The sequence below is a fragment of the Saccopteryx leptura genome, chromosome X (assembly GCF_036850995.1).
Source record: "Saccopteryx leptura isolate mSacLep1 chromosome X, mSacLep1_pri_phased_curated, whole genome shotgun sequence".
Classification (NCBI taxonomy): domain Eukaryota; kingdom Metazoa; phylum Chordata; class Mammalia; order Chiroptera; family Emballonuridae; genus Saccopteryx; species Saccopteryx leptura.
The window spans coordinates 39,499,967-39,526,149 of NC_089516.1; the positions used below are offsets into that span (position 1 = coordinate 39,499,967).

The following is a 26,183-nucleotide window of genomic DNA, read 5'->3' on the forward strand; positions in this document are numbered from 1 at the left end:
AGTTCTTAGTTTTTTCTGATTTACTTATTTCACTCAGTATAATGTTATCAGGGTCCATCCATGTTGTTGTAAATGATCTGATGTCATTATTTCTTATTGCTGAGTGGTATTCCATAGTATATATATCACATCTTTTTTATCCAATCATCTATTGAAGGGCTTTTTGGTTGTTTCCATGTCTTGGCCACTGTGAACAATGCTGCAATGGAACATGGGGCTGCATGTGTCTTTATGTACCAGTGTTTTTGAGTTTTGGGGGTATATACCCAGTAGAGGGATTGCTGGGTCATATGGTAATTCTGTTTTTAAGTTTTTGAGGAACCACCATACTTTCTTCCATAATGATTGTACTACTTTACATTCGATGTGGGTCTCTTATAGACAACATATATACGAGTCTTGTTTTCTTATCCATGCAACTACCCTATGCCTTTTTTTTTTAAGCTAGTGAGAGTAGGGGAGAGCAGAGAGACAGACTCCCACACACACCCCAACTGGGATCTATTCGGCAAGCCTACTATGGGGCAATACTTTGCCCATCTGGGGCTGTTGCTCTTTTGCTTGGCAACCGAGCTATTTTTAGCACCTGAGGCAGAGGCCATGGAGCCATCCTCGGTGCCCAGGGCCAAATCTCTTGATTTTGAGCCATGGATGAAAGAGGGGAAGAGAGAGAGAGAAGAGGAGAGGAGAGAAAGGTGGAGGGGTACAGAAGCAAATGGTCACTTCTCCTGTGTGCCCTGACTGGGAATCAAACCTGGACATCCACATGCCAGGCTGACGCTCTACCACTGAGTCAGCCAGCCAGCCAGGGCTACCGTATGTCTTTTGATTGGAACATTTAATTCAGGGGTCCCCAAACTTTTTACACAAGGGGCCAGTTCACTGTCCCTCAGACCGTTGGAGGGCCACCACATACAGTGCTCCTCTCACTGACCACCAATGAAAGAGATGGCCCTTCTGGAAGTGCGGCGGGGGGCTGGGTAAATGGCCTCAGGGGGCCACATGCGGCCCATGGGCCGTAGTTTGGGGATGCCTGATATAATTCATTTACATTTAAGATTATTATTGATATATACTTACTTATTGCAATTTTATTCTTTAACCCTACAATTCTCTTTCTCTCCATTTTTTTTTTTTTCCTTTGCTCTTTTTATAACAGGCCCCTTAACATTTTCTGCAGTACTGGTTTGGTTGTATTGAATTCCTTGAGTCTTTTTTGTCTGGAAAATTTTTTATTTCTCCCTCAATTTTAAATGATAGCCTTGTTAGATAAAGTAGTCTTGGTTATATGTTCTTATTTTGCATCACTTTAAATATTTCTTGCCAATCTCTTCTGGCCTGACATGTTTATGTTGAGAAGTCAGAGGTCAGCTTTATGGAGGTTCCTTTGTAGGTAATTAGTTGCTTTTCTCTTGCAGCTTTTAATATTCTTTGTGACTTACCTTTTGCATTTTGATTATGATGTGTCTTGATGTGGGCCTCTTTGAGTTCATCTTTAATAGGATTCTTCTTGCTTCTTGAACTTTTGTGATTTTTTTCCTTAATCAATTTAGGGAAGTATTAGGCTATGATTTCTTCAAACAAAGTCTCTATCTTATTCTTATCTTATTTGTTCTCTTCTTCAGGAACCCCTATGATGCAGATGATTTTTTCTCTTCATGTTGTCACAGAGGTCTCTTAGAGTTTCCTCAGCCTTATTCAACCTTTCTTTTTGCTGCTCTGCTTCTGTGCCTATATTTATCTTGTCCTCTAAATCACTGATTCAATCCCCCTCTTCATCCAACCTGCTGTTGATTTCTTTTAGTGTAGTCTTCATTTCAGATATGTCTTTGCCATTTCTGACTGGTTCTTTTTTTATGGTCCAGTGTCCTTTTTAATGCTTACTAAGTTCTCATTGTGATCATCTATTCCTACTCTTAAATCCTTGAGCATTGTAATAACTATTATTTTAAACTCTGCGTCTGGTAATTTGGCAACTTCCATTTCATTTAATTCTTTTTCTGGAGGTTTCTCTTTTCGATTCATTTGGGTCATATTTTTTTGCCCATTTTTTTCTATGTATTAGGTAACTCTTCTCTTACTCCCTAATTTGTTATGACATCTTTATGAGGAAGGTGGGCTCAGTGGTTCTAGCCTCCAGGCCACCTGATCTCCTTGTTCTAGGAATGTTTCTTGAGGGTTATATTTGCCCTCCTGTTATATGTGAGTCTTGAATGCTATTGACTCTTTTGTGGGTGGAGTTAACCCTTCAGGCTGGCTGGCTCTAAGGGTCAATCTTGATCACATGTGTAGGACGCTGTGCAGTGTCTGTCCTATGGGGTGTAGTTCTTCTCAGCAGGGTCTGGTGCCTGCTGGAATCCTCCTTTGGATATGCCGCTTGCATGGCTAGTTGAGTCTATCATTGGTGCAGTCTGACACCCACTATCGATTGTGTTGGTTTTGGGTCCTCTTGGGCATGGTTTGAGTACAGGGTGATGTCAGACATTGTTTGTAACCCACCCTGGGCTACCTGATTGGAGCTACTGCTCTGTTTGCTGTTTGTGTCTGCGTTTTTCGTTCTTGGCTGTGTGGGAGCCGCAAACTTGTATGTAAGGATCATCTCCCTCCTGCTTAGTGCTGACAGCACTCTGTAAAAGAGCCCAAGTTCCTTAAGATTTGCCTCCACTTTTAAGCTGTTCTATCTTCTCTTGAAGCTGCCTTGTCTTCCCACAAAGTCTTCTGTAGAAACACTGTAGTGTGGGCTCAGACTGTCCTTACCCCTCAGACTGTCCCCAACCCCTCCGTAGGTTGCAAGCTTGCTAGGTTAGTGCAACTGAGGTCAGGATGACAACGTTAGTAGGTGCCCCTTATTCGAGGGTCTCTTGGCCAGGAGCTTAGTATGGGAAAAATGTCCCCTCCTCCACAGCCTAATTCCTCAGCCACTGCTGGATACTCCCAATTCTATTTTTCCCCAGCAAGGTGAACAGCAGGTTCAGATTGGGTGGGGCTGACAGTCCCCTCTGCAGCAGTTCCTTCAGCTGGGGAGCCTCCAGACTAAGGGAAGATTATGAGAGTCTTCTACTGGATCTCATTGCGCCCTCCCCCAATGTGGCTAAGCCCCTCGATCACTCCCAGTAATAGGCTCCAAGGAACTTACACTTTGAAAGTCTGTGCTATAAGCCTCTCTCCCTTGCCCCTGTGGATCTTAGACCAGTGGGGCAGGATATTTGGGACATTGGCTGGCTGACTGTGAAGCTCTACCTTGTTCAATGTGTGTGAGCTGCTGTGCAGGTGTTGACCACAGAAAACAGAATTCGCCTCAGCTAGATTTGGCACCTGACGAGACTCCTTTGGATATACTGCTAGTAAGAGTAGTTGGGTAGCTCTGATGTAGTCCGTAGCTGGCCACTGGGTGTATTGGTTCTGTGCTTCTTAAGAGGAAACCTGGTGCAGACCAGCGTGAGACATTCGCTCTGACTGGCCCTCAGCAACCTTTTTGTAGGTATAAGCAATCCAGAGTTTGTGGCTGCCTCTGCTGGGCTTAGGGGCACATGGAAGTACCAAGCTCTACTACACCTAGGCTGGCTTATACCAGTGCCAGGCCTGGGAGCAAGTTAACAAAAGACACAAGGTTCCCTGAGGTACTTGTGCTGCTGCCTCTGTCTACAGGATGCTTGTTTGGCTTGGCTCCAGAAAAAATCTCTGGTAGACTCTAGAGTCAGGGCAGTTCAGAGATTAGGAAAGGTGGTAGGTTATGGCTCCCACTCCAGGGCCCCCAGTGTTAGTCAGTCCTGAAATTTTTTTGCAGACTTTAGTAGTGTGTGCCCACTAGTAGTTCGGTGGATATGGTCTCTGAAACCCAGAAATTTGGTCTCCACAGTCTGGATAGTTTCTACTGAATCTCCTGCAGAAGCACCAGTCATATTCTCAAGAAAGTGTGTGTGTGGGGGGAGGGGAAGATTTGGCCTCAACATCAGACAACTGAGTCTCTGTCACATCCCTGCTTCCTTACTTCTCAGCAGGGTCTAATCTCCATAGGGTGGGGCAAGAGAGATTCCTGAGGGTGGGCAGTTGCTTTTCCCCAAGCTGCTGCCATATGGAGGGCATTGTTCCACTCAAGAAAAATGGTGACTGCAGTATTGGAGAATGATTCAGCATATGGGTTCCAGTGTCTGTCCCTCATCGTGTCTCTTTCCTGGCTGCCAATTTCCAAGTCTCCTCACATGACTCTAATCCTCTCAGCCTTCCCTCCATCTGAGCCCAGGGTAAGTGGCTATGAATGAGATTTTCTGTGTTATCCCTTTGAAAGGTTGCCTGGAACTCTGAGATCTTCTTTCTCTTTCTTGCAGACAGAAATCCCACCTCTTCACTGCCAAATGCTTTGTGGGCACCTCTTCTAGTCTCTGGTACTCTAGGCTGGGGCATCCAGCATGGGGCTTAGGCCCCAAACCTTTCAGGGAAAACCTCTCAGGGTAAACCTCCCTGCAGCTGAAAGTCTCTTCAAACCCTCAGCCACCACTTGCTCCTAGGAGCAGGGCAGCCCTTTTTGCATCTCTGCCCTTCCTACCAGTCTCAATGTATCTGCTTGTGTGACTCCTTTGTTATAGACTTCTCTTCATTTAGTCCTAAATTGGTTTTTCAGGATAATTGTTCTTAAATTTAGTTATAATTCCAGTGTTTTCCTGGGAGGTGGCATTTGGAATGTTTGCCTACTCAGGTGACATCTTGGAATCTTCTGAATATTTCAATATAAAAAGTTTATCTTATCCATTGTTTCCTTATACAGACAGCAGATAATGACTAATTAATTTAAATTAATTTAAATGTATACATACATACATTTATATTTCTGTAGATAGAAAGCCAATAACTTTTATCATATTTTCAAAGACAGAAGCATTCTACTAAGGGTATTTCCATTTAAATAAGAATAAGACAAATATGCCCATTGTCACTGCTATTACTTAGCATTGTTAGAAGTTCTAGACAGCATAAGTAGGAATGAAGCAAAAATAAGAACTGTAGCTATTGGAAATTAAGAGACCAAATTATCATTGTGAGGCTGCCTGAGGATGAGAACCCTGTTTTTGTCCTTCATTGTATTTGTAGCACTTTGCATAGTGCCTGGCACATGTGAGATGTTTAATAAGTATTTGACAAGTGAAATAAATAATATGATTGTATAATTAGAAAATACAAGGGAGAATCAACTGAAACCTGTTAAAACTAACATAAGAATTCAATAAATTGGATAATCACTGAATATAAACCAGATATCCAAAAATCAAGAATTGTTATATATCATGAATAACAATAATGCACTGAGAAGAAAAGATTCTATTGATAATAACAATTATATAAAAAGCCCAAGAATCTTAAGATTTTATGTGGAGCCTACATGAAGAAAACTTCAAAAACTTTACTGAGGAACATAAGAAGACATAATAAATAGAGATGAACCATTTGCTTGGTTACAAAGACTAAGTGTCTCAAAGGGTCATTAATTAAATGTATATCTTTAACAATATCTCAGATCAAATTTGAATGAAATTTTGTGGTGAACTCATTCTAAAATAATTTAAAAGAGTAAATGGGTGTGATTAGTTTAAAGAGTTTTGTAAATGAAATTAACTGTAGTTTATTTTTTAGAGAGAGAGATAAGAAAGGAGAGAGATGAGAAGCATCAATTCGTAGTTCTGTCACTTTCGTTGCTCATTGATTGCTTTTCATATGTGCCTTGACCAGGGGGCTCCAGCAGAGCCATTGACCCCTTGCCCAAGCCAGTGACCTTGGGCTCAATTCAGTGACCTTGGGCTTGAAGCCAGTGACGTTGGGCTTAAGTCAGCGACTACGCGCTCAAGCTAGCAAGCCTGTGCTCAGGCCAGCAAACAGGGTTTTGAACCTGGAACCTCAGCATCCCAGGTCAGTGCTCATGCACTGTGCCACTACCGGTCAGGCTGCTGTAGTACATTTAAATTAGTGCTACAATAAGAACAACAGTAACCAGGAATATTTTTTCACTTTTTATGTTTAAAAAGTTTTGTGAAAAATTTCAATGTACACAAAATTAGAAAGACCAGTACCAGAAACACGGATATATTAATCACTCATATTTAATGATGAACATTTGCTTTATTTGCACATCCTTTCTTTTTTCAAGACATTTTTAGTGAACTTTGAGACATCATAAATACATTTTTCTTTGTGTTTTTCTGTGTTATTGTCCTATCCATTATTGAAAGTGGGGCATTAAAGTCTCCAACTGTTGTTGATATGTCTCTCCCTTCAATTCAGTCACTTTTTGCTTCATGTGTTTAGGTGCATATATGTTTATAATATCTTATTGATGAACTGACTCTTTTATTATTAAAATAGCCCTCCTTTTTCTCTAATAACATTTTTGTCTTAAAGTCTATTTTCTCTCATATTAGTATAGCCATTCAGTTTCTCATTTGGATAATGTCTTCATGATACATCTCTTTCCATCTTTTGTTTTTATCTGTTCGTGTCTTGAATCTAAAGTGTGTGTCTTATAAAATAGTGTAAAGCAGGATTATGAGTTTTTATCCATTCTTCCAATCTGCTTTTTAACTGGAGAATTTAATCCATTTAAATTTAATGTAATAACTGGCGAAGTAGGGTTTGTATTGTTCACATTTTTTAGTTTGTTTTCTGTTTCTTATTTCTTTTTCATTAATTCTTCCATTACTGCCTTCTTTTGTGTTCTTTCTACTTTCTAGTGTCCCATTTTTTTTTTGTATTTTTCTGAAGCTGGAAACGGGGAGAGACAGTCAGACAGACTCCCGCATGCGCCCGACCGGGATCCACCCAGCACGCCCACCAGGGGAGACGCTCTGCCCACCAGGGGGCGATGCTCTGCCCCTCCGGGGCATCGCTCTGTTGTGACCAGAGCCACTCTAGCGCCTGGAGCAGAGGCCAAGGAGCCATCCCCAGCGCCCGGGCCATCTTTGCTCCAATGGAGCCTCGGCTACGGGAGGGGAAGAGAAAGACAGAGAGGAAGGAGAGGGGGAGGGATGGAGAAGCAGATGGGCGCTTCTCCTATGTGCCCTGGCCGGGAATCGAATCCGGAACTTCTGCACACCAGGCCGACGCTCTACCACTGAGCCAAATGGCCAGGGCTATGTCCCATTTTTTTTAAATATATATTTGAGTTATTTTTATTAGTGATTGTCCTGAGTTTCAACATTAGTATCTTAATTTATACCATTTTAATTCAGATTAATATCAACTTAATTTCAATAGTGTACAAAAGTTCACTCCCTTATAGTTCCATTCTTTATGCTAATATTGTTACAAATTACATCTTTATACACTGTGTACCCATGAGCATAGAGTTATGATTATAGTTTTATGCAGCTATATTTTTAATAATATAGGAAAAATGAGATATAACAAAAAATGTTTATATTTTCTTTTATATTTACCTATGTGATTACCTTTACTAGTGCTTAATATTCATGTGGATTTGATTTACCGTAAACTATCCTATCATTTTAACCTGAAGATCTTCTAGCATTTCTTATAGGTCAGGTCTATTATTAGCAATGAATCCATTTTGATAGCTTTAGAATTCTTGGTTGACAGTGTTTTTCTTTCAGCACTTTGAATATGTAAGACCACTGCCTTTTATCTTTCATGATTTCTGATAAATAAGCTGCAAATCTTATTTAGAATCCCTTGTATGTTATGAGTCACTTCTGCCTTGCTGATTTTTTTCTTTTTGTTTTGAGAGGACACAGAGAGGAAAAGAAGGGTAAGGGGAGGAGGATGGGGAGGAACAGGAAGCATTAACTTTCCTGTATGTGCCTTGACCAGGCAAGCCCAAGGTTTTGAACTGTCTACCTCAGCACTCCAGGTTGATGCTTTATCCACTATGCCACCACAGGTCAGGCTTGCCTTGCTGATTTCAAGATCCTCTTTGTCTTTGGTTTTGGTTGTGATGTGTGGTCTCGTAGAGTTTTTTCTAATTTGAAGTTGTTGAACTCTTTTGGTATATAGATTAATGTTTTTTGTCAAATTTGGAAAAATTTCAGTGATTTTTTTTCTTCAAATAGTCTTTCTGTCTCCTCACTCTCTTCCTTTAGGAATCTTATATGCATATATTGGTAAATTTGATAACATCCCACAGGTCCTTTTCTCTATTAATTATCCTCATTCATTTTACTTACTGCTTATCAGGCTGGAAAATCTCTATTAACCTATCTTCAGTTACTAATTCTTCCTTCTGGCTACTCAAATCTGCTGTTGAAACCCTCTAGTGAAATTTTCATTTCAGTTATTTTACTTTTCAACTCTAAAATATCTGTTTGGTTCTTTCTTATAATTTCTGTCTATTGGTATTCTCAATTTGTTGAAACATCATTCTCATACTTTCCTTTAATTATTTATACATGGTCTCCTCAGGTCTCCTGACATGTTTAGGATAGCTTGTTTAAAGTCCTTGTCTAGCCTGACCTGTGGTGGCGCAGTGGATAAAACATCGACCTGGAACGCTGAGGTCTCCGGTTCAAAACCCTGGGCTTGCCTGGTCAAGGCACATATGGGAGTTGATGCTTCCTGCTCCTCCCCCCTTCCCCCCCCTTCTCTCTAAAATGAATGAATAAATAAATAAATAAAAATAAAGTCCTTGTCTCGTCAGTTCAATTTTTTTTAGGAAGTCAGGTACAGTGTTTATTAACTTGTTTTATTGTGTATGTCTACACTTTCTTAGTTCTTTTTATATCTTGTATTTTTTTGTTGAAAACAGAACATTTAAATGATGTTGCAGCTCTGGAAGTTAAATGTGTCCCACTCTACTTTCAAGGTTTATTTTGATGCTACTTGTTGTTTGTTTATAGAATTAGTTCAGAAAAGTCATTAAACTATATATTATTTTTATTTGTGACTACTGAAGTCTCTACTCAGAGGTAACTTAGTGGTCAGCTAATGACTGGATAGAGATTTCCTTAAATGCCTGGAGTCAGTAAATCCCCCATTGCTAGACATGAAGCTCTATGTGCCTTCAACACTCAGGCAGGCAATTTACAACTTTCCTTATGCTTCACTTCCTGCTTTTCAGAGCCTCAGAGTCAGCCAGAGGTGAGTGCTTAGAGCTTTCTCAAGTCTTTCTTAATTATACACATATGCCCTATGAATGCTTATGGCCTTCTAGATTTCTGTAAATATATAGGAACTTTTAAAATCATTAGTGGATATCTCATTCCTCCACATTCCTTTTTAAGCTTTTGGGTTAGTCTGTTGTTTGCTACAACTGTTATGCATCCCCTTAAGAGCTATGACATTAAGCACTTACCTTTAAATACTGTGAGGTTTTTTTGAGATTTTATTTTACAAAGAGGAGCCCTGCCCAGTTTGCTTAGTAGTAGAGTGTTGGCCTAGTGTGTGGAAGTCCCGGGTTCAATTCCTGGTCGGGGCACACAGGAGAAGTTACTATCTGCTTCTCCAACCCTCCCCCTTCTTCCTCTCCTGCAGCCATGGCTTGAATGGTTCTGGCAAAGTTGGCTCTGGGCACAGAGGATGGCTCCATGACTTCGCCTCAGGCATTAAAAAATATAGCTCAGTTGTCAAGCAATGGAGCATTGGCCCAGACAGGCAGAGCATCTCCTGGTAGGGGTCTTGCTGGGTAGCTACAGGGTGCATGGGGAGTCTGTCTTTGCCTTACCGCCTCTCACTTAATAATAAAAAAATAATTTAAAGAGAGGAGAGAGGAAGGGGGTAACAGAAAGCATCAACTCATAGTTGCTTCCTGTATGTACAACTATGGGAACCCAGGCAAAACCAGGGTTGTTTTTTTGTTGTTGTTTGTTTGTTTTTTTAGACAATTAAATTTAACAGGGTGACATTGGTCAACCAGAGCACATAGATTTAGAGAAAAAAATCTCCACATCATTTGTACAATCGATCATACCGTATACCCATCACCCAAAGTCAGATCATTCTCCATCACCCTATATTTTGTTTCTCTTTAAGCCCTTTCCCCTTCCCACTCCCCTCCCTCTCCTTCCTTCCCCTCCCTCTGGTAACCACTGCACTTTTATCTATGTCCATGAGTCTCAATTTTGTTTCCCACCTATGTATGGAATCATACGGTTCTTAGCTTTTTCTGATTTACTTATTTCACTTCGTATAATGTTATAAAGATCCCACCATTTTGCTGTAAATGATCCGATGTCATCATTTCTTATGGCTGAGTAGTATTCCATAGTGTATATGTGCCACATCTTCTTTATCCGGTCTTCTATTGAAGGGCTTTTTGGTTGTTTCCATGTCCTGGCCACTGTGAAAGTGCTGCAGTGAGCATGGGGCTGCATGTGTCTTTATGTACCAGTGTTTTTGAGTTTTGGGGGTATATACCCAGTAGAGGGGTTGCTGGGTCATATGGTAGTTTTATTCTTAATTTTTTGAGGAACCACCATACTTTCTTCCATAATGCTTGTACTACTTTACATTCCCACCAACAGTGAATGAGGTGAACTACCACTTTTTAATCTACTCATCCATTGATGGGCATTTGGGTTGCTTACATATATTGGCTACTGTAAACAATGCTGCAACAAACATAGATGCATATATCCTTTTGAATTAGTGTTTTGAATTTCTTTGGATATATACCCAGAAGTGGAAAGGCTGGGTCATAAGGCCATAATTTTTTGAAGACCCTACATATTCCTTTCCATAGTGGCAGGACTAATCTCCAGTCTCACCAACAGTGCATAAGGGCTCCATTTTCTCCACATCCTTGCCAACACTTGTTTGTTGATTCATTGATGATAATCATTCTGACAGTTGTGAGGTGCTGTACTATTGTGGTTTTAATTTGCATTTCTCTGACAACTAATAATGCTGAGCATCTTTTCATATGTCTATTGGCAATCCATATGTCCTCTTTGGAGAAGTGTCCATTCAGGTCTATTCAGCCACTATGGAAAACAGGATGGAAGATCCTCAAAAAATTAAAAATCCATTTTATATTTGGATTATTTAGTTTTATTAATTATTTATTTATTTGTGTTGAATGAGTTCTGTATAAATTTTAGATATTAACCCTTTGTCATATATGTCATTTGCAAATGTCTTTTCTCAGTCATTAAGTTATCTTTTCGTTTTATTGATGGTTCCTTTGCTGTGAAAAATCTTTTTAGTTTGATGTAATCTCATTTGTGTATTTTTTCTTTTGTTTCTCTTGCCCCAGGAGATCTATCAGGAAAAAAAATATATTGCTAAGAGAAATATCAGAGAATTTACTGCCTATGTTTTCTACTAGGAGTTTCATGGTTTTGATTTGTACTACTTTAGAGTCTTTAATCCATTTTGAGTTTATTCTTGTGTATGGTGTAAGGAGGAGGTCTGGTTTCATTTCTTTGCATGTATCTGTTCAATTTTCCCAACACCGTTTATTGAATAAACTGTATTTACTCCATTTATATTCTTGCCTCTTTTGTCAAATATTAATTGACTATATAGGTGTGGCTTTATTTCAGTGCTATTCTGTTCCATTGATCTGTGTGTCTGATTTTATGCCTGTACTGTAGGTGTTTTGATTATTATAGGCTTGTAGTATAGTTTGATATCAGGTAGTGTGATACCTCCAATTTTGTTCTTCTTTCTCAAGATTGCTGTGCCTATTTGGGGTCTTTTGTGATTCCATATAAATTTTTGGATAATTTGTTCTAGTTCTTTGAAAAATGCCACTGGTAATTTGATAGAATTTGTGTTAAACCTTTAGATTGCTTTGGGTAGTATGGACATTTTTTTTCCAAGTGAGAGGAAGGGAGTTAGACTCCTGCATGCACCCTAACCAGATCCACCCAGAAACCCCCTTCTAGGACCGACGCTCTGCCTATCTGGGACATGCTCACAACCAAGCTATTTTTAGTACGTGTGGTGGAAGCTCCACGGAGCCATCCTCATCACCCAGGGCAAATGCTCTGGAACCAATTGAGCCATGTTTGCGGGAGGGGAAGAGAGAGAGAAAAAAAGAGAGGAGGCGGAGGGAGAGGGGTAGAGAAGAAGATGGCCGCTTCTCCTGTGTCCCTGACCAGGAATAGAACCTGGGACATCCAGTATGATCATTTTAATGATGTTTATTCTTCCTATTTATGAGCACAGTATATGCTTCTATTTTTTTATCTTCTTAATTTCTTCAGTGTATCATAATTTTTTTAGTGTAGGTGTTTTACTTTGGTTAAATTTATTCCTAGGTATTTTTTATGCAGTTGTAAATGGTATTGTTTTCTTAGTTTCCCTTTCTGGTAGTTCATTACTGGTGTACAAAATGCAGCCTATTTCCAAGTATTTATTTTTTATACTGCTACTTTAGTGAATTCATTTATCACTTCTAGCAGTGTTTTGTGGAATCTTTAGGATTCTCTCTATATAGTATCATGTCATCTGTAAATAATGACAGTTTTACTTCTTCTTTTTCAATTTGGCTGCTTTTTATTTTGTTTTCTTGTCTGGTTGCTGTGGCTGGAACTTTTGGTGCTACAAATGAGCCTTGTTTTAAAACCACTGCATGTACAAAATTATAGTGATATAAAATACGCATATGAATCAATAATAAAAAAATTGTGCATTGACACTTTTGCTAAGTTTGTTTCAGATTATTCATTAGACAAAGAAAATATTACCTTTAATGAAAAGAATTCAACCTCCTGAATTGCCTGTTCTAGAATCTGCACATATTTATACAGAAAGGTTTTTTTTGTAATAATAACAGCTAACCAATAAAGGGATCTTTAGGTCAGCACCACCACTACCTCCTTTATTTCTGTGATGTTGATTTCTTTTGTGTGTGTGTGAGAGAGAGAGAGAGAGAGGAGAGAGATGATAGGCAGCAATCTGTAGTTGTATCACTTTAGTTGTTCATTGGTTGCTTCTCATATGTGCCTTGCCCAGGCTCAAGCTCAGCCAGTAACCTTTTACTCAAGTTGGCAAGCCTGTGCTCAAGCCAGTGACCTCGGGGTTTCAAACCTGGGACCTTAGTGTCGACGCTCTATCCACTGTACCACCACCTGTCAGGCATGTGATTAGATTAGTACAATGAATTTTTACACACTCATCACTGAGAATCAGTAGTTATTAAGATTTTTCCATATTTGATTTATCTGTAATTTCTTTTTCTTCAAAATTGTCTATGCTCTAAAGCAGTGTTTTTCAACTGCTAGGCCATGGATTGATCCACCAGAAATTTCATGCCAGTCCACCCATGTTGTTTTCATAAACATTAAGACCTAGTGATCTTGGTCAAATTTGTTTATGCTTAGGGTGACTTCTGCCTTAGTGGCTCCCAAAATAATTCTATTTTCACTGGTCCCCAGGTATAAAAATGTTGAAAACCACTGTTATAAAGCAAATCCCAGATATTTTGTTATTCCCTCCTGCTATGTACTTAAGTATGCAGCTCTAAAAATAATGGACAGTTTCTCACAAAATCACAATCCTTTTATCATACATAACAAAATTAATAATAACTTGTTAATTTCTTGATTTGATCTAATACTAAGTCCAAAGTAAAATTTCCTCAGTTGTATAACTAAAAAAGGTATTTTTACAGTGGATTTGTTTAACTCAGGATCTGGATAGGGTCCGTATTGACTTTGGCGGTTATGCCTCTTAAGTCTCTTAATCTAGACCTGTTCCTATTTTTGTTTTATGCTATTGATTTGTTGTAAAAACTGGTATAACTGTTCTGTAGCACATCACACCTTCTAGATCTGTTTGCTTCCCTGTGAACCAAGCCAGTTATCTTGTAGAATATCGACTGTTTTCCCATGGTGTCATTTAACCCATTTAACTTACTCTTTATTTCTGTGTTTCTTAAAAACTGGAAATAATATGAACTATTTACTTTATTTTATTTTTATTTTATTTATTTTTTGACAGAAACAGAGAGTCAGAGAGAGGGACAAATAGGGGCAGACAGACAGGAAGGGAGAGAGATGAGAAGCATCAATTCTTCGTTGTGGCACCTTAGTTGTTCATTGATTACTTTCTCATATGTGCCTTGATGGTGGCTGGGGGGGGGGTGTTCAGTAGAGCGAGTGACCTCTTGCTCAAGCCAGAGACCTTGGGCTTCAAGCTGCTGGCCTTGGGCTTCAAGCTAGTGACCTTTGGGCTCAAGCCTACGACCATGGAGTCCTGTCTATGATCCCACACTGAAGCCAGAAGAGCCCACGCTCAAGCTAGCGAGCTCAGGGTTTCGAACGTGATTCTTCCCATTCCCAGTCTGATGCTCTATCCACTGCGCCTACCACCTGGTCAGGCCTATTTACTTGATTTTAGATCTTTGTCAAAACTACTTCACAGATGATGCCGTGAACTTCCTGTTGTATTGCATCATGAGTTGCATGAAGTTGTCTGTCTCACTATTAGTGATAGGGAGATTAATACTGAGTTAAAAGGGTAATTTCCTGATTTTACCCTTGTAAAGTTTTTTTTTTTTTCTTCTTGACACTAGCAAGTAACCTGTGAGGTAATATTCTAGTGCTGTGTGAATATCCACTGCCCTAGAATCAGTTGTTTCATTAGGGCTTGCAAACCTATGATTTTCTAATTCTGTTATTTCATCTGTATTTATTAGCTGCCATTCTTCTGTAAAGAGCTTTTCTCATCATCCAGTACTGTTTCTGTTTGGTTATACTGAAATATACTTCCTATATAAAATGTGGGATGAGTAACTATTTTTTGATTGAAGATTGTTAAGTCATTATAAAAGGGTTGTAGAAGACGATGATCTACAGTATCTCATAGCCTGTTGGTAGGCAAAATATCACACCAACATTAAGGACAAGATAATCTATGCAGTGTATTAAGTGACTTGTACTTATTATTAGTTCAAGAGAGGGAGAACCAGAAAGGTCCTAGAGGTTTGCATAGAAAGTTGATTTCAGCTTACTTTTGAAGGATGGGCAAGTTTTGAAGATGTGAACAAAAGGGAAGAGGTACTCCAAGTAGTGTAGATATGAGGATGAAGGCACAGGAAGAGAGGATGAGCTGTCTATATTCTTTTTTAAAAATTTATTTTGTGACAGAGACAGAGAGTCAGAGAGAGAGAGACAGATAGGGACAGACAAACAGACAGACAGACAGGAAGGGAGAGAGATGAGAAGCATCAATTTTTCATTGTGACTCCTTAGTTCATTGATTGCTTTCTCATATGTGCCTTGACCAGGGGGCTACAACAGAGTGAGTGACTCCTTGCTCAAGCCAGCGACTTTGGGCTTCAAGCCAACAACCTGTGTGCTCAAGCCAGTGACCATGGAGTCATATCTATGATTTCATGCTCAAGCCAGCAACCCTGCGCTCAAGCCTGATGAGCTCATGCTCAAGCCAGTGACCTTAGGGTTTCGAACCTGGATCCTCTGCATCCCAATCTGACACTCTGTCCACTACACTACCACCTGGTCAGGCGAGCTGTCTATATTCTGAAGGTGTGATAAGGCAGCCATTTTGTCTGGAGAAATTGAGAATATAGGTATGGAAACAAGTTGGTGACGTACGTAGGCCAGAAGCAGAATGTGGACAATGTTAAATGCCAGTTTAGGGAGGTTAACTTTTATCCTTTAATAAGTATGTGCTCTGTGTACTTTAGGTATTTTTGAATTGGCTTCTTACATGATGGGGAAAAAAATTGTCTTTGTTAAAGCCAGAAGCAGGAAGACCAATGAAATCATCTTTTGAGTGCTCAGAGGTAGGGAATATGGTTGGCATTCAGATAAATGTCTTCATCCTCTTTTCTCTGCAGCCCGTGTGACCCCAACTCTACCAAAGCAGGACCGTCCTGTGCGGGAGGGGACCCGGGTAGCTTCCATTGAGACAGGCTTGGCTGCAGCAGCTGCAAAGCTGGCCCAGCAAGTAAGTACTGACACACAAGCAATGGCCCTGCTACTGATCCTAGTTTGATTTAGAGCCTCAAAGCTCAGATATTCAGGCTGATAGGATCCCACTTTTGTCTCACTGGGGATGGGTACCTTTGATTTTTATTCATGACAGTATCTAGCCCCTCCTATAGTCTTCACATCCCAACTCAATGAGAAGCTACTTTCACAGGTCATACAGTTGACATGATTTAGGATGAAAGAAGATAGGAGGCCAGAAAAAAAGACCTTGTTTTTCTGGATGTGTAAAAACCTTTCAGATACAAAGGATCACATGTTCCTTGAATAAGAGCATTTGCTTTTTATTGAAGAAGCCCCGAGGAGGTGACTCATTTGAATATACTCAAGCTTTTAGCTATCTCAGAGCAATTTCCTTTTTGGGGAAGAGGCTTTTCTTGTCCTCTATACAAAAAATTTTATCTTGATCTTTATCTCCTGCTTTCTAAGAAAACTTCACCCACTAATTTTCATCCTAAAGGGTCACGTCACTAGAATCAAGTTGACCTTTTAGTATGTTAGGGTTTGCAAAGTTATTTAATATATATAATGTGCTCAGCAACCCTGGGAGCATTTGGAGGAGGGGACTCTTCTAGTTATCTCCTTATTGGCATCCCCTTAGCTCCTCATGCCACATCCTATAGCTTGAAGCATTTATTAAGCATCTGTTTTATGTTAGGTGCTTCGTATGTACAGTATCTCATGTAATCTTCCCAATACCCCTTTTCAATAGGTGATATTTTCATCATTTTACAGGTGAAGAAAATGAGGCTGTCTTTAAATGACTAGTCCAGGATAATACAGCCAGTAAATGGAGGAGACAAGATTCAAACCCATATCCTCTAATTTTCATGTTACTTGCTATTTAAATAAAACGAAATTGTTAAGTATTTATATAATTCAGTTATTATATCCTATTTAAATAAAATTAAAAAATGGTGTTTTAAATATGATGTTCTATGGTGCTCTAGTTGCTTAGAGTGTCTCGGAGGTTATTGTTTTAGCCAGCACCGACCAAACAGGTCAGGCGGCCCTTTTTTGACCTGAACTTTTCTCTGTTATGTAAATCCTAGTGCCATGTAAAATGTAATTTGAAAAAAAAAATTCTACTGCTTTAAATAAACAGATAAGTTAATTAAAAGTGTGAAAACTACTCTGAGTACCTTCTAAGGAGCTCACTTCTGTTTGGGTTATCAAGGATGGCCTCAAAGAAGAAGTTTTGAAATTGGGGAGGGGTTTTACAGACTAAACTTTTGGAGGGCACAGGGAGGCTCTCCGGGAGAACAGAACTTGACACTGCACACAAGGCCCTCTTGTTTTGGTCTCTGGCCACCTTTTCTCCCTGAGCTTCTGCCATCCTGTCAGCCCCTTATGCATGCCCTTTATACTAACTATACTGTTACACTGTGGTACTCATAATTCACTCACAGTGTATTGATTGCCTCATACCTCTGTGCCTTTGCATGGAGCTATTCCCTCTGCCCATTGGGAATCATACCTTCCTCTCAGATGCTTTACCTAGCACTCCTATGCACCATCTACCACCAATTTATTTCAGTATCCTCTATGCTTCCATAGCATTCTCCCATGGTACTTATAAGTGTACTTTTCTGTGGCCCTTATTAAACTGTAAGTGCCTCAAGGGTTGGGATACATCTCATTTAACTTGGTATTCTCACTGTGTTAAGCATGTGTTTAGTCAGAATTGAGTGAGTGACTGAATGAGTAGATCTTTCTGGATTGGAGACTTCATGTTGAGAAGTGGGGAAAGATAAATAGAAGTTAAAAAATGGATTCAGGAGCCAGCCTGCCTGAGTTTGAATCCTCGCTCTACCACTAAGCAATTTACTTAATTTCTCTGTGCCTCAGCTTCCTTGTGGACTTTGAGAATTAGACGAGGTAATATATGTAAACGCTCTGAGAATGGCACTTGCCACAGAGTGTATTTACTGTGGACATGTTAGCTTTTCATTGTTATCCTTATGGGTTAAGCAGGTATAAGTGGCCAGACTATGGAAGACCATGAATGTCAGACCAGGGAGTTTGAACTTGGACGTGGACCTGCTAGACTTTTTCAGCAAAGGAATTGTCAAAGTGAAAGTGGCATATGACATATGACAATCTGGTCTACTGTGGGGGAATCTGGGTGAATTATGTGAGAAGTAAATAGGCAACAACATATAAAAAATTAGGCTACATGATCTAGGTGTGAACAGGTAATTTCTGTATTCAGTTGAAAGAAAATATGGGGGCAGAAATGCAGTTTCTGATATGGGTGGAATAGCAGTGTAGCTGAGAAAAAGCATTCTGGAGCCAGATGATTTGGATCTTAATCCCACATTTGCCACTTAATTGGTCCTATAACCTTGGAAAATGACTTAAACTTTTGGTGCCATGGTTTCTTCTCTTAAAAATGGGATTCGAATTCTGATAATACTTCTTATGAGTATTAAATGTGTTAAAATAGAGAATAGTGCCTGGCATGTATTACTAATGTTATTATTCTTATCTCCCAGAAATTCCTATGGTAGCCACAGCCTGTCAGATCTTCCAAAGGCAGGAGTAGGCCTGTGTTGTCAAGAGAAGGAAAAGAAATATAATCACTGAGTTGATCTGTGTGGCTGTGTAGCATTTCAGAAGGTGAAGTCATTCACATGTTCTCAGCATCACCTTTCCAGGTTCTCAGGGCTCCAGATGCTCACTGTACAGGTACCCACTACCCAGTGATTATTAAATCCATAGAGCAATGGATGGATGAAATCTAAGGTATTGTGAGAAGTGACAAAACTCATTATTCATCCCTCCATCCCAGATCAAGGTTTTAAGACTGGTGAACTAGAGGATCGTCAAGTCCTCTATTAAAAGAACAAGACCAGCAAGAGGAAGAGACACCATTTTAAGAGATGAAGATAGAGTTATAGTTTACCACTTGTTGAGTACCTATTATGTGCTATTTGTTTATATCATTATTTTAATCTTTCTGACAACTCTGAAAAACATATTATTTTGCCCATTTTATGGCTGAGGCAATTGAGATTCAGAAAGGTTATAGTAACTTGAACAAGGTCATCCAAATTAGGAAGTACAAATTTAGATTTGAACCCATTTATATCATTCCAAACCTACCACTACTCTTTTACTTTTAGATGTCTCTTTTTGAGAAGTATGCAGGGTGGGTGTTCAAATAGGCCTGGTTGAATTGTAGATACAACTCTTTAGCTATGAGACTTTGGGCCCAAGATACTCCCTGCACCTCAGTTTTCTCATCTATCATGACTTTTTTCTTTTTGCTTGTTTGTTTTTGTGACAGAGACAGAGAGAGGAACAGATAAGGACAGACCGGAAGGGAGAGAGATGAGAAGCATCAATTCTTCATTGCAGCACCTTAGTTTCTCATTGATTGCTTTCTCATATGTGCCTTGACCAGGGGACTACAGCAGAGCCAGTGACCTTGGGCTCAAGCCAGCAACCTCGGGGTTTCAAACCTCGGCCCTCTGAGTCCCAGTCCAATATTCTATCCACTGTGCCACTGCCTGGTCAGGCTCTCATCTATAAACAGAGATTTTCTTTCTCAAGGCTGCTCTGTGGAGTAAATGGGATAAAGTATATAAAGTGCCTCAGCTGTTGGCATAAATTTAGCCATTATTATTTGAAGTTTTCATGATCCACCTCATAACTGGCAATGTTAGTACCAAAACCCAAGTCTCTGAACTCATTTATCTTTCTGTTGCCACTGTACTGATTTTGGCAGTGTTGACTTAAGGATAGGTGGTACTAAAGAAATGACCTCAGGTATTGGACTGCCTTTGTGTTTGTGTGTACATATATCTAGGCTAGACTTGGGCGGGGGTGGGGGGGCAGGTTGCCGAACCACGTTGACTATTGTCTAGTTTCCTTTCTGAGAAATTCTTTTCTCTTTTCTCCACTCCTGAATTCTCCCCTCCCACTTGGCTTGTGTTTCAGGAGCTTCAGAAGGCCCAAAAGAAGAAATATATCAAGAAGAAGCCTTTGTTGAAAGAGGTAGAACAGCCTCGCCCTCAAGAGTCCAATGTCAGCGTGGCAGCACCAACCCTAACTCTGGCTACCGCACCCCATCTTGTCACCTCCTCCTCACCCCTGCCTCCTCCTGAGCCTAAACAAGAGGCCCTCTCAGGAAGCCTTGCTGACCACGAGTATACTGCTCGTCCTAATGCCTTTGGCATGGCCCAGGCAAACCGCAGCACCACACCCATGGCCCCTGGTGTCTTCTTGACCCAGCGGCGTCCTTCAGTTGGCTCCCAGAGCAATCAAGCAGGACAAGGTACAACTGTCATATGGTTATATAACTGAAAAGGAACTTAGGGCCATCGGCTCCACACCCTATGCACTCTGGTAGATGACAATACAGAGAGGGACACTGGCAGTTAACCTAAGGTGCTTGGACTTGATCTCATAGGCCACGAGGAGGCATTAACTGGTGTTAAGCAGAGAAAAGCTCAGATATAGGTTTACAAAGTTGCTTCTGATGGCCAGAGTGGAAGGTGGGCTAAAGGTGGGAATTCTAAGGAGGAGGCACATACACAAGTCTAAGTTACATTGAAGAGTGTATGGGACATCTGGCAGAGGGAATGGAAAGGGCAGGGATAAATTGATTAAGCACAGGTCAGAAACTTAATTCCTCCTTTCCTCCTTTGGGCCTTCAAGGCCCAGTCCTTAGAGTATATAGCTCAAAGAGATGAGGTTGGTGTGGCATTAGGGTAATGGGGGGGGGATTGAATGAAACAAGGCTTTAGGGGTGCCAACATCAGGAACACCAAGGTATAATCACTAACCAGATACTTGTCTAATGCTGGTGGGCAAGATAAGAGAACAGGGAGGCACAATCATTTTTCTGAAGAATTTAGGAAGGAAAATGATTGGGACCAAAGTAATCAGTGGGGAAAAGGAACTAGATAGAGTCCAGAGCTGCTGTAAAAGGTCATAAGAGGAAGAACCAAGGCATGTGGTGTTGGGTGGAAGTAGTTAAGGAGTGCTTCTTGCCCAAGATGGGCCTGGAGCCAGGTGTAAGGATGGGGGGACACTCTGGGCAGAGGAACGGGGGGAGGGTGGCCCAAGGACAATTGGTGCTGGAGTTGCTGCTGGAGCCCTGCCCTTGCCATAGTGTTTGCTTACCTCTTCATTGTCCCACAGGGAAGCGTCCCAAAAAGGGCCTGGCCACAGCAAAGCAGAGACTCGGTCGTATCCTGAAAATCCACAGAAATGGCAAACTACTTCTGTGAGCTCCCTTGTGTCCGCCTCTCACCCTTTCACCCCCATTGCCTTCTCCATTGTCAGCTCTTGGGGCACTCCTGGATCCTGTCTGCCCTAGACAAGGTGCTGAGGCACATTGTCCTGCTTTCTTGGAACTGACCAAAGGCAGGGACCCCCACCACGGGCCTCTTCACTGATTCCCCCAACTCCCTTCCCAACTTCACTAGAGCATCCTGCCTGCCTTCTCCATACCTCTGAGTAGCAGGTAGATGGAAAAGGTTTCCAGATGACTACAACTCTCTTTTCTGTGGCTTCAACTTGTTTCCCTCTCACCAGCCTTGTTGACCCTTTACTCACGTCTCCACCTAGAGCCAGAAGGCAGGATGAGGAGAGGCAAGAAGAGAGCCTGGGCGCCTCGGTATTTCCCTTGTCATGAAGTGGGAGGTCCAGCTCTTACCACTTTCTACAGCTCCAGCCCTGTCTCCAGAAGCCTGCCAACCTCTGCCCATTTTTTCCTTCCCTTCCCCTTCCTCCCCCCAGCCCAGTGGAGATTTTCCACTTGAGATTCCTTCCTGGGAGAAGGGCCTGGCCTCTGCCCTTTCTTGCCATATGGTTCATGAAAATAAAGAGGAGGGCCCATAATCTCCTTACTCCCCACCATGGACCATTTCCAGAGGTAGACTAGAAACGTCATGGGTTAACTTCATGCATCCTTGGGAAGAGAAGAGATTCCTGTCACTTCTCACGGTGGAAAGAGGACCGATGCCCAAGCCTTTTACCAGGACTTTGTATCCCATTGGAGGAAGCTACTTTTGGGTGGCTCCAGATGAAGCCCCCATCCCAGGATGAACTCCAGGGATTTGCCTGGACTTTGAGGTCCTGCAGAACATTATCCACATGGTTGTAGCTGAATCCCAGCAGGTGAAAAACTGTCTCCTAAAAGCCTGAAAGCACCTGCCACTGAAGCAGGTAACCTGGGGCTCTACAGCCTGCTTCCTTCGCCTGTACCACAGAGCACAGCGTGGACCTCACAGGGAGGATGTGGCAGGATAGCTCAGCCATTGGGAGCCTCTCTGCTTCTTTCCTCACCTGATTCTTGACCTGAAGACCACAGAACTCACATCTTCACTCCTGGGCCTCTGCACTACCAGTCGTCAGGTCAGCGCTTAAGCAGAGTGCAGAAGACCAGCCCAGAGCCGGAGTGTGGGAGAGGAGGCACTTATCTGTAAAGGAGCCCATTATCTGATCCTCCACTCCCCCTCTTCCCTTTGTGAATGTCTTTTGTCCACACAGTACCCACCTCTCTCTCTTCCTTTCCCCAAGCTCCTTCCACCTCCACCTGTCCCGCCTTCTTTGGCAACCTGGACTGGATGGAGGATGTCCCCCTCCCTCCATTTTGGCACTGCCCATGTGGAGTGAATCCTTACCCTGTACCCCACTCCAGCCTCACCCCAGTTTGCCCAGTGCTTCTGGGGAACTTAACAGCTACCATGCAGGCCACAGGGAATATGTGAGACTTCCCTTGTCATCTTTGTGTCCTGTTTCATTTCTCCACAGCCCACATCTACTCTCTTTCCTTGGAATCAGGGGTCTTTTAGTCCCATTTGCTTTTTCTATCTTGGGGACCCCAGCGGCCAAGCAGTCCTCCATCTAGTTACACCAAAGGCAAAAAGCCTGGCTACCTCTCCCCTAGCACGTGAAGTCCCCACTCCCCTCTTCTTTGTTTCTGTCTAGCTTTGCTTTTCTTGGGGATTTCAAAGCAGCAGAGGGTAGTGAGGGGAGGGAGGGGGAGCAGCTTGTGTCCCTGTGTAGGCAACTGCCTGACTAGGCCCTGACTGCTATAACCAAGACCAGGATCCCAGCCCTTCTGCCCATTAACAGCCCCCCACCCAACCTTGATCTTTCAAAGGCAGCTAATTGCTAGCAAATCCCCCTACTTCCAGGCCTCTGTCCCCTATGTTTCTTTGTAAGAAGTTTCTGTGGAGCTGAAACCCAACATTCATTTAACTGGGTTTCCATTTAGTTTAGTAGAACTCTCAGAGCTTCCTGTTTGTTTTGTGTTTCAAATGAAAAGCAGGTTTACCCTCAGAGTTATGCTTTTCCAAAGAGGCTAGTGTGCTTTTTTTTTTTCTTTTAATGTTTCAGGTTCTAAGTGAAGTGAGTTGGGGAGGGGTTAGGAGTGGTGAGTGGTAGTAACCAAGGTTTAGAACATTGTGAGAGTTACCTCTGGTCTCCTATCTCCAGCACAGAGCTGGGGGTTGGATAGGGGGCAGGGAGAGAGGGTTTCTATTCACCTTTAATATATTTTTACAAAACAAACAATTTAAAAACAAGCCCACCACTTCTGTACATGTTAAATATATTTTTAGAAGTGGATAGGATTACGAATTTCTGATGCAGGGCCTTTTTATAAACAGGTTAGAATAGCATCATACAGACTTCTCTTGTCCCTCCCCACCTGTTTTTTTCTTATGTTGTGTTACTAATGTAATTTATATTTTTTTTAGGTTCTCCCTTTCCTATAGAGATAAAAGTGATTTATCTTGGCAATTGCTTTGCTTGGCATTCTTTCTTTTTTTGGGGTGGTGGTGGTGGTGGTATTGGGTCCAGGAATATCCCCTTCTGTTTACATTCTCTCTGACTCTCCCTCCCATCAACTCAGTACTTCCCTGATGCCCAATTGTATACCCGAGGTAGGGAGAGGACAGGATCCCTGCCCTCATGAGAGACACAGTTCACATGCCAGAAACAGATACTCAGAAGGATAGTGTGCAGAAAATAAAGGGTGCAACAAGTCAAAGGTGCAAACAAGTTTGTTGGGAAGGCTTTCCATAACTTCCATGGGTTGTTTTTAGTGACAACACCTATATATATTTATATATATTTTCTGGGAATGTGCAGTTTTGGGTTCCTTCTCTCTCTCTTCATCTCTCTCACTTGATTACTGTGCTTAGGGCCAGTGTAAGGGATAGTATTATAATTATTAGAACTTACATATCATCCCCAACACTGCTCTTAGTGTTCTATGTATATTGATTTATTTCCTCCTCACCAACATTCTCATTTTACTGATAAGGAAAGAGAGGTAAAGAAAACCCTTTCAGCATTATACATCATAAGTGATGAGGCCGGCGTGGTTCAGAGTCGATATTCTATCACAGTTCTACCACCTCTCACTGATAACCACTACCATTTATTAAGTGCCTTTTCTGTGCTGAGTATTGGGCTAGGTAGGGGTTTCACTTGGGGTATCCTTTCATTCTCACTGACAACTTCAGGAGAATTAATGGCCTATTTTATAATGAAGGAGGCTGAAACTTGCCAGTGGTCTTTTACAGTAGGATGCCTGACTCTAAAACTCATGTCTTTTCCCCTCACCATGTTAGAAAATCTTTTGTAAGTCAGTGACCCATCAAGTGTTTCTCGAACACCTGTTTTATGCAAGTTGTAGCCTTGAGAACTGTGGCCTCAGGAGAGCCTCCAGAGTGATGTAGGGAGCCTCAGTTCCAAATTGACCACCTCCCTGACTCCATGTGACCCAGAGAAGAGCTGCTTACTGCCTGAGGGTCACTGTAAAAGTAGTTTGAACCCAATCAGGATTTCTTCATCCTGGAGATTCTGCTTCTGTGGGTCTTGGGTGAGAGACTGTCTGGGTTTGGCATCTACTGGCTAAATGACCTCCTTCAGCTCTCCCAATCTGAATCCTGATATTAGTCAGGGTTTACATAGAGAAGGTTCTTTTCTGGGGTATGGGTAACTGTGTATCCTGGTATAAAGGCAACAGGAAAGGGGGGAGGAATTTCAGAGCCCTTGCAGGAATGGTGGGCAGAGTTGATTCTGTTTGTCATCAACCTTCACCCCCACCTCTCCCCAGTGAGGGGCCAAAGTACTGCCTAGAATAAACTAGTCTTAATCCTCATCCAGGTAGGAGAGCCAGCAGATTAGAGGCTCCTGCCTAAAAACTGGAAGGAGAACTAGGGCACCCAACGTCAGGCTTTCTTCTTTCCAGTATGGAGTAGAAAAGTGCACAGGCCTAGTCACTAAGAGCTGCCTTCTCAATAATTAACCAGCTAATTTGGGGGAAATTATTTGTCTAGGTCTCAGTTTCTATATTTGTCAGATGGAATTATTTCAACTAAGAAGTTCTCTAGAAGACAGCAAGTGGAGGTGAATCACGCCTGGATGCCATTGATTACCAAACTGAATCCTCTAACCCTGTCCTGTCTTGAGTACAGATCTCACATTTCCACTTACCCATGTGGTGTTTTCTACCTAAGTACATAGGCCCCTTCCTTTCTATCAGGACCCTCTTCATGACAAGTTGACTGAAATGGTACTTGTCCTCCAGTAAGCTGAGTGAAGGAGAAGAGCAACATATGGGACAGTGTGGTGACAGAGATGAGCACAGGATGCTGGTCAGGGAATCTATCCCTGGGAAAGGAGGGTATTCAGGTAAGGCTTTCTGTCAGGGGTGATGTCTGAGCTGAAAGAGGAAAAGTAATTAGCCAGTGAGGCAGAGAATAGTTGGAAGAGTATTCCAAGCCAAGGCCATAGTATGAATTTTAAAAAGTTGGTGGAGGAGGAACCCATGTGTGTATAGGACAAGCAACTTAGTATAACTGCAGCTGTGACTTTCACCTGAGGGAACATATGCAGAATTTCTAAGAGGAAATGTTTGGTTTAAGTAGACATACGATCAAAATTGATTAGTTTGTAGGCATAATATTTATTTTAGAACCTCAGTTAATGGAGGATATGTAATTTTAATGTTTGTCAAAAGACTGAACTGTATCCCATGAATGACAGAATCATTAAAAGGTTTTAAGCAGAAAATGGCATGATCCAACTTGCTTTTTAAAAAGATTCCTTTGCCTGTCATAGGAATGGATAATAAAAGAGAGAGATTGAATCAGGGAGATCAGTGAGGAAGTTACTGAGGGAGGGATAGGGAGGGCATCATCTTATCTTTTAATGCCCCATTCAATGCCACTTCCCTAAGGAAGCCTTTACCCAACTCTCCAGTCAATTCCAGCCTTTCTCTGGACTTCTACATCTCATAAAAGGCAGAAATCCCAGGCC

The 26,183-nt window shown here is 41.5% G+C and overlaps 1 protein-coding gene across 4 annotated transcripts in view; it reads left to right on the forward strand.

The window, feature by feature from the left end:
- PHF8 (PHD finger protein 8) overlaps positions 1 to 25,937 on the forward strand; it is a 143,892-nt gene extending 117,955 nt beyond the window's left edge. For 3 of the 4 annotated variants that reach the window (XM_066357562.1, XM_066357561.1, XM_066357564.1), the window contains 3 exons: positions 15,746 to 15,855; positions 19,839 to 20,175; positions 21,045 to 25,937. In XM_066357562.1, the coding sequence (XP_066213659.1) occupies positions 15,746 to 15,855; positions 19,839 to 20,175; positions 21,045 to 21,133 (536 nt within the window). In that variant the 3' untranslated portion in view covers positions 21,134 to 25,937. Of the gene's footprint in view, positions 1 to 15,745; positions 15,856 to 16,631; positions 16,893 to 19,838; positions 20,176 to 21,044 lie in introns of those variants that run through there. The other variant, XM_066357565.1, reaches the window with a different exon arrangement.
- Positions 25,938 to 26,183: the final 246 nt, after the last annotated feature.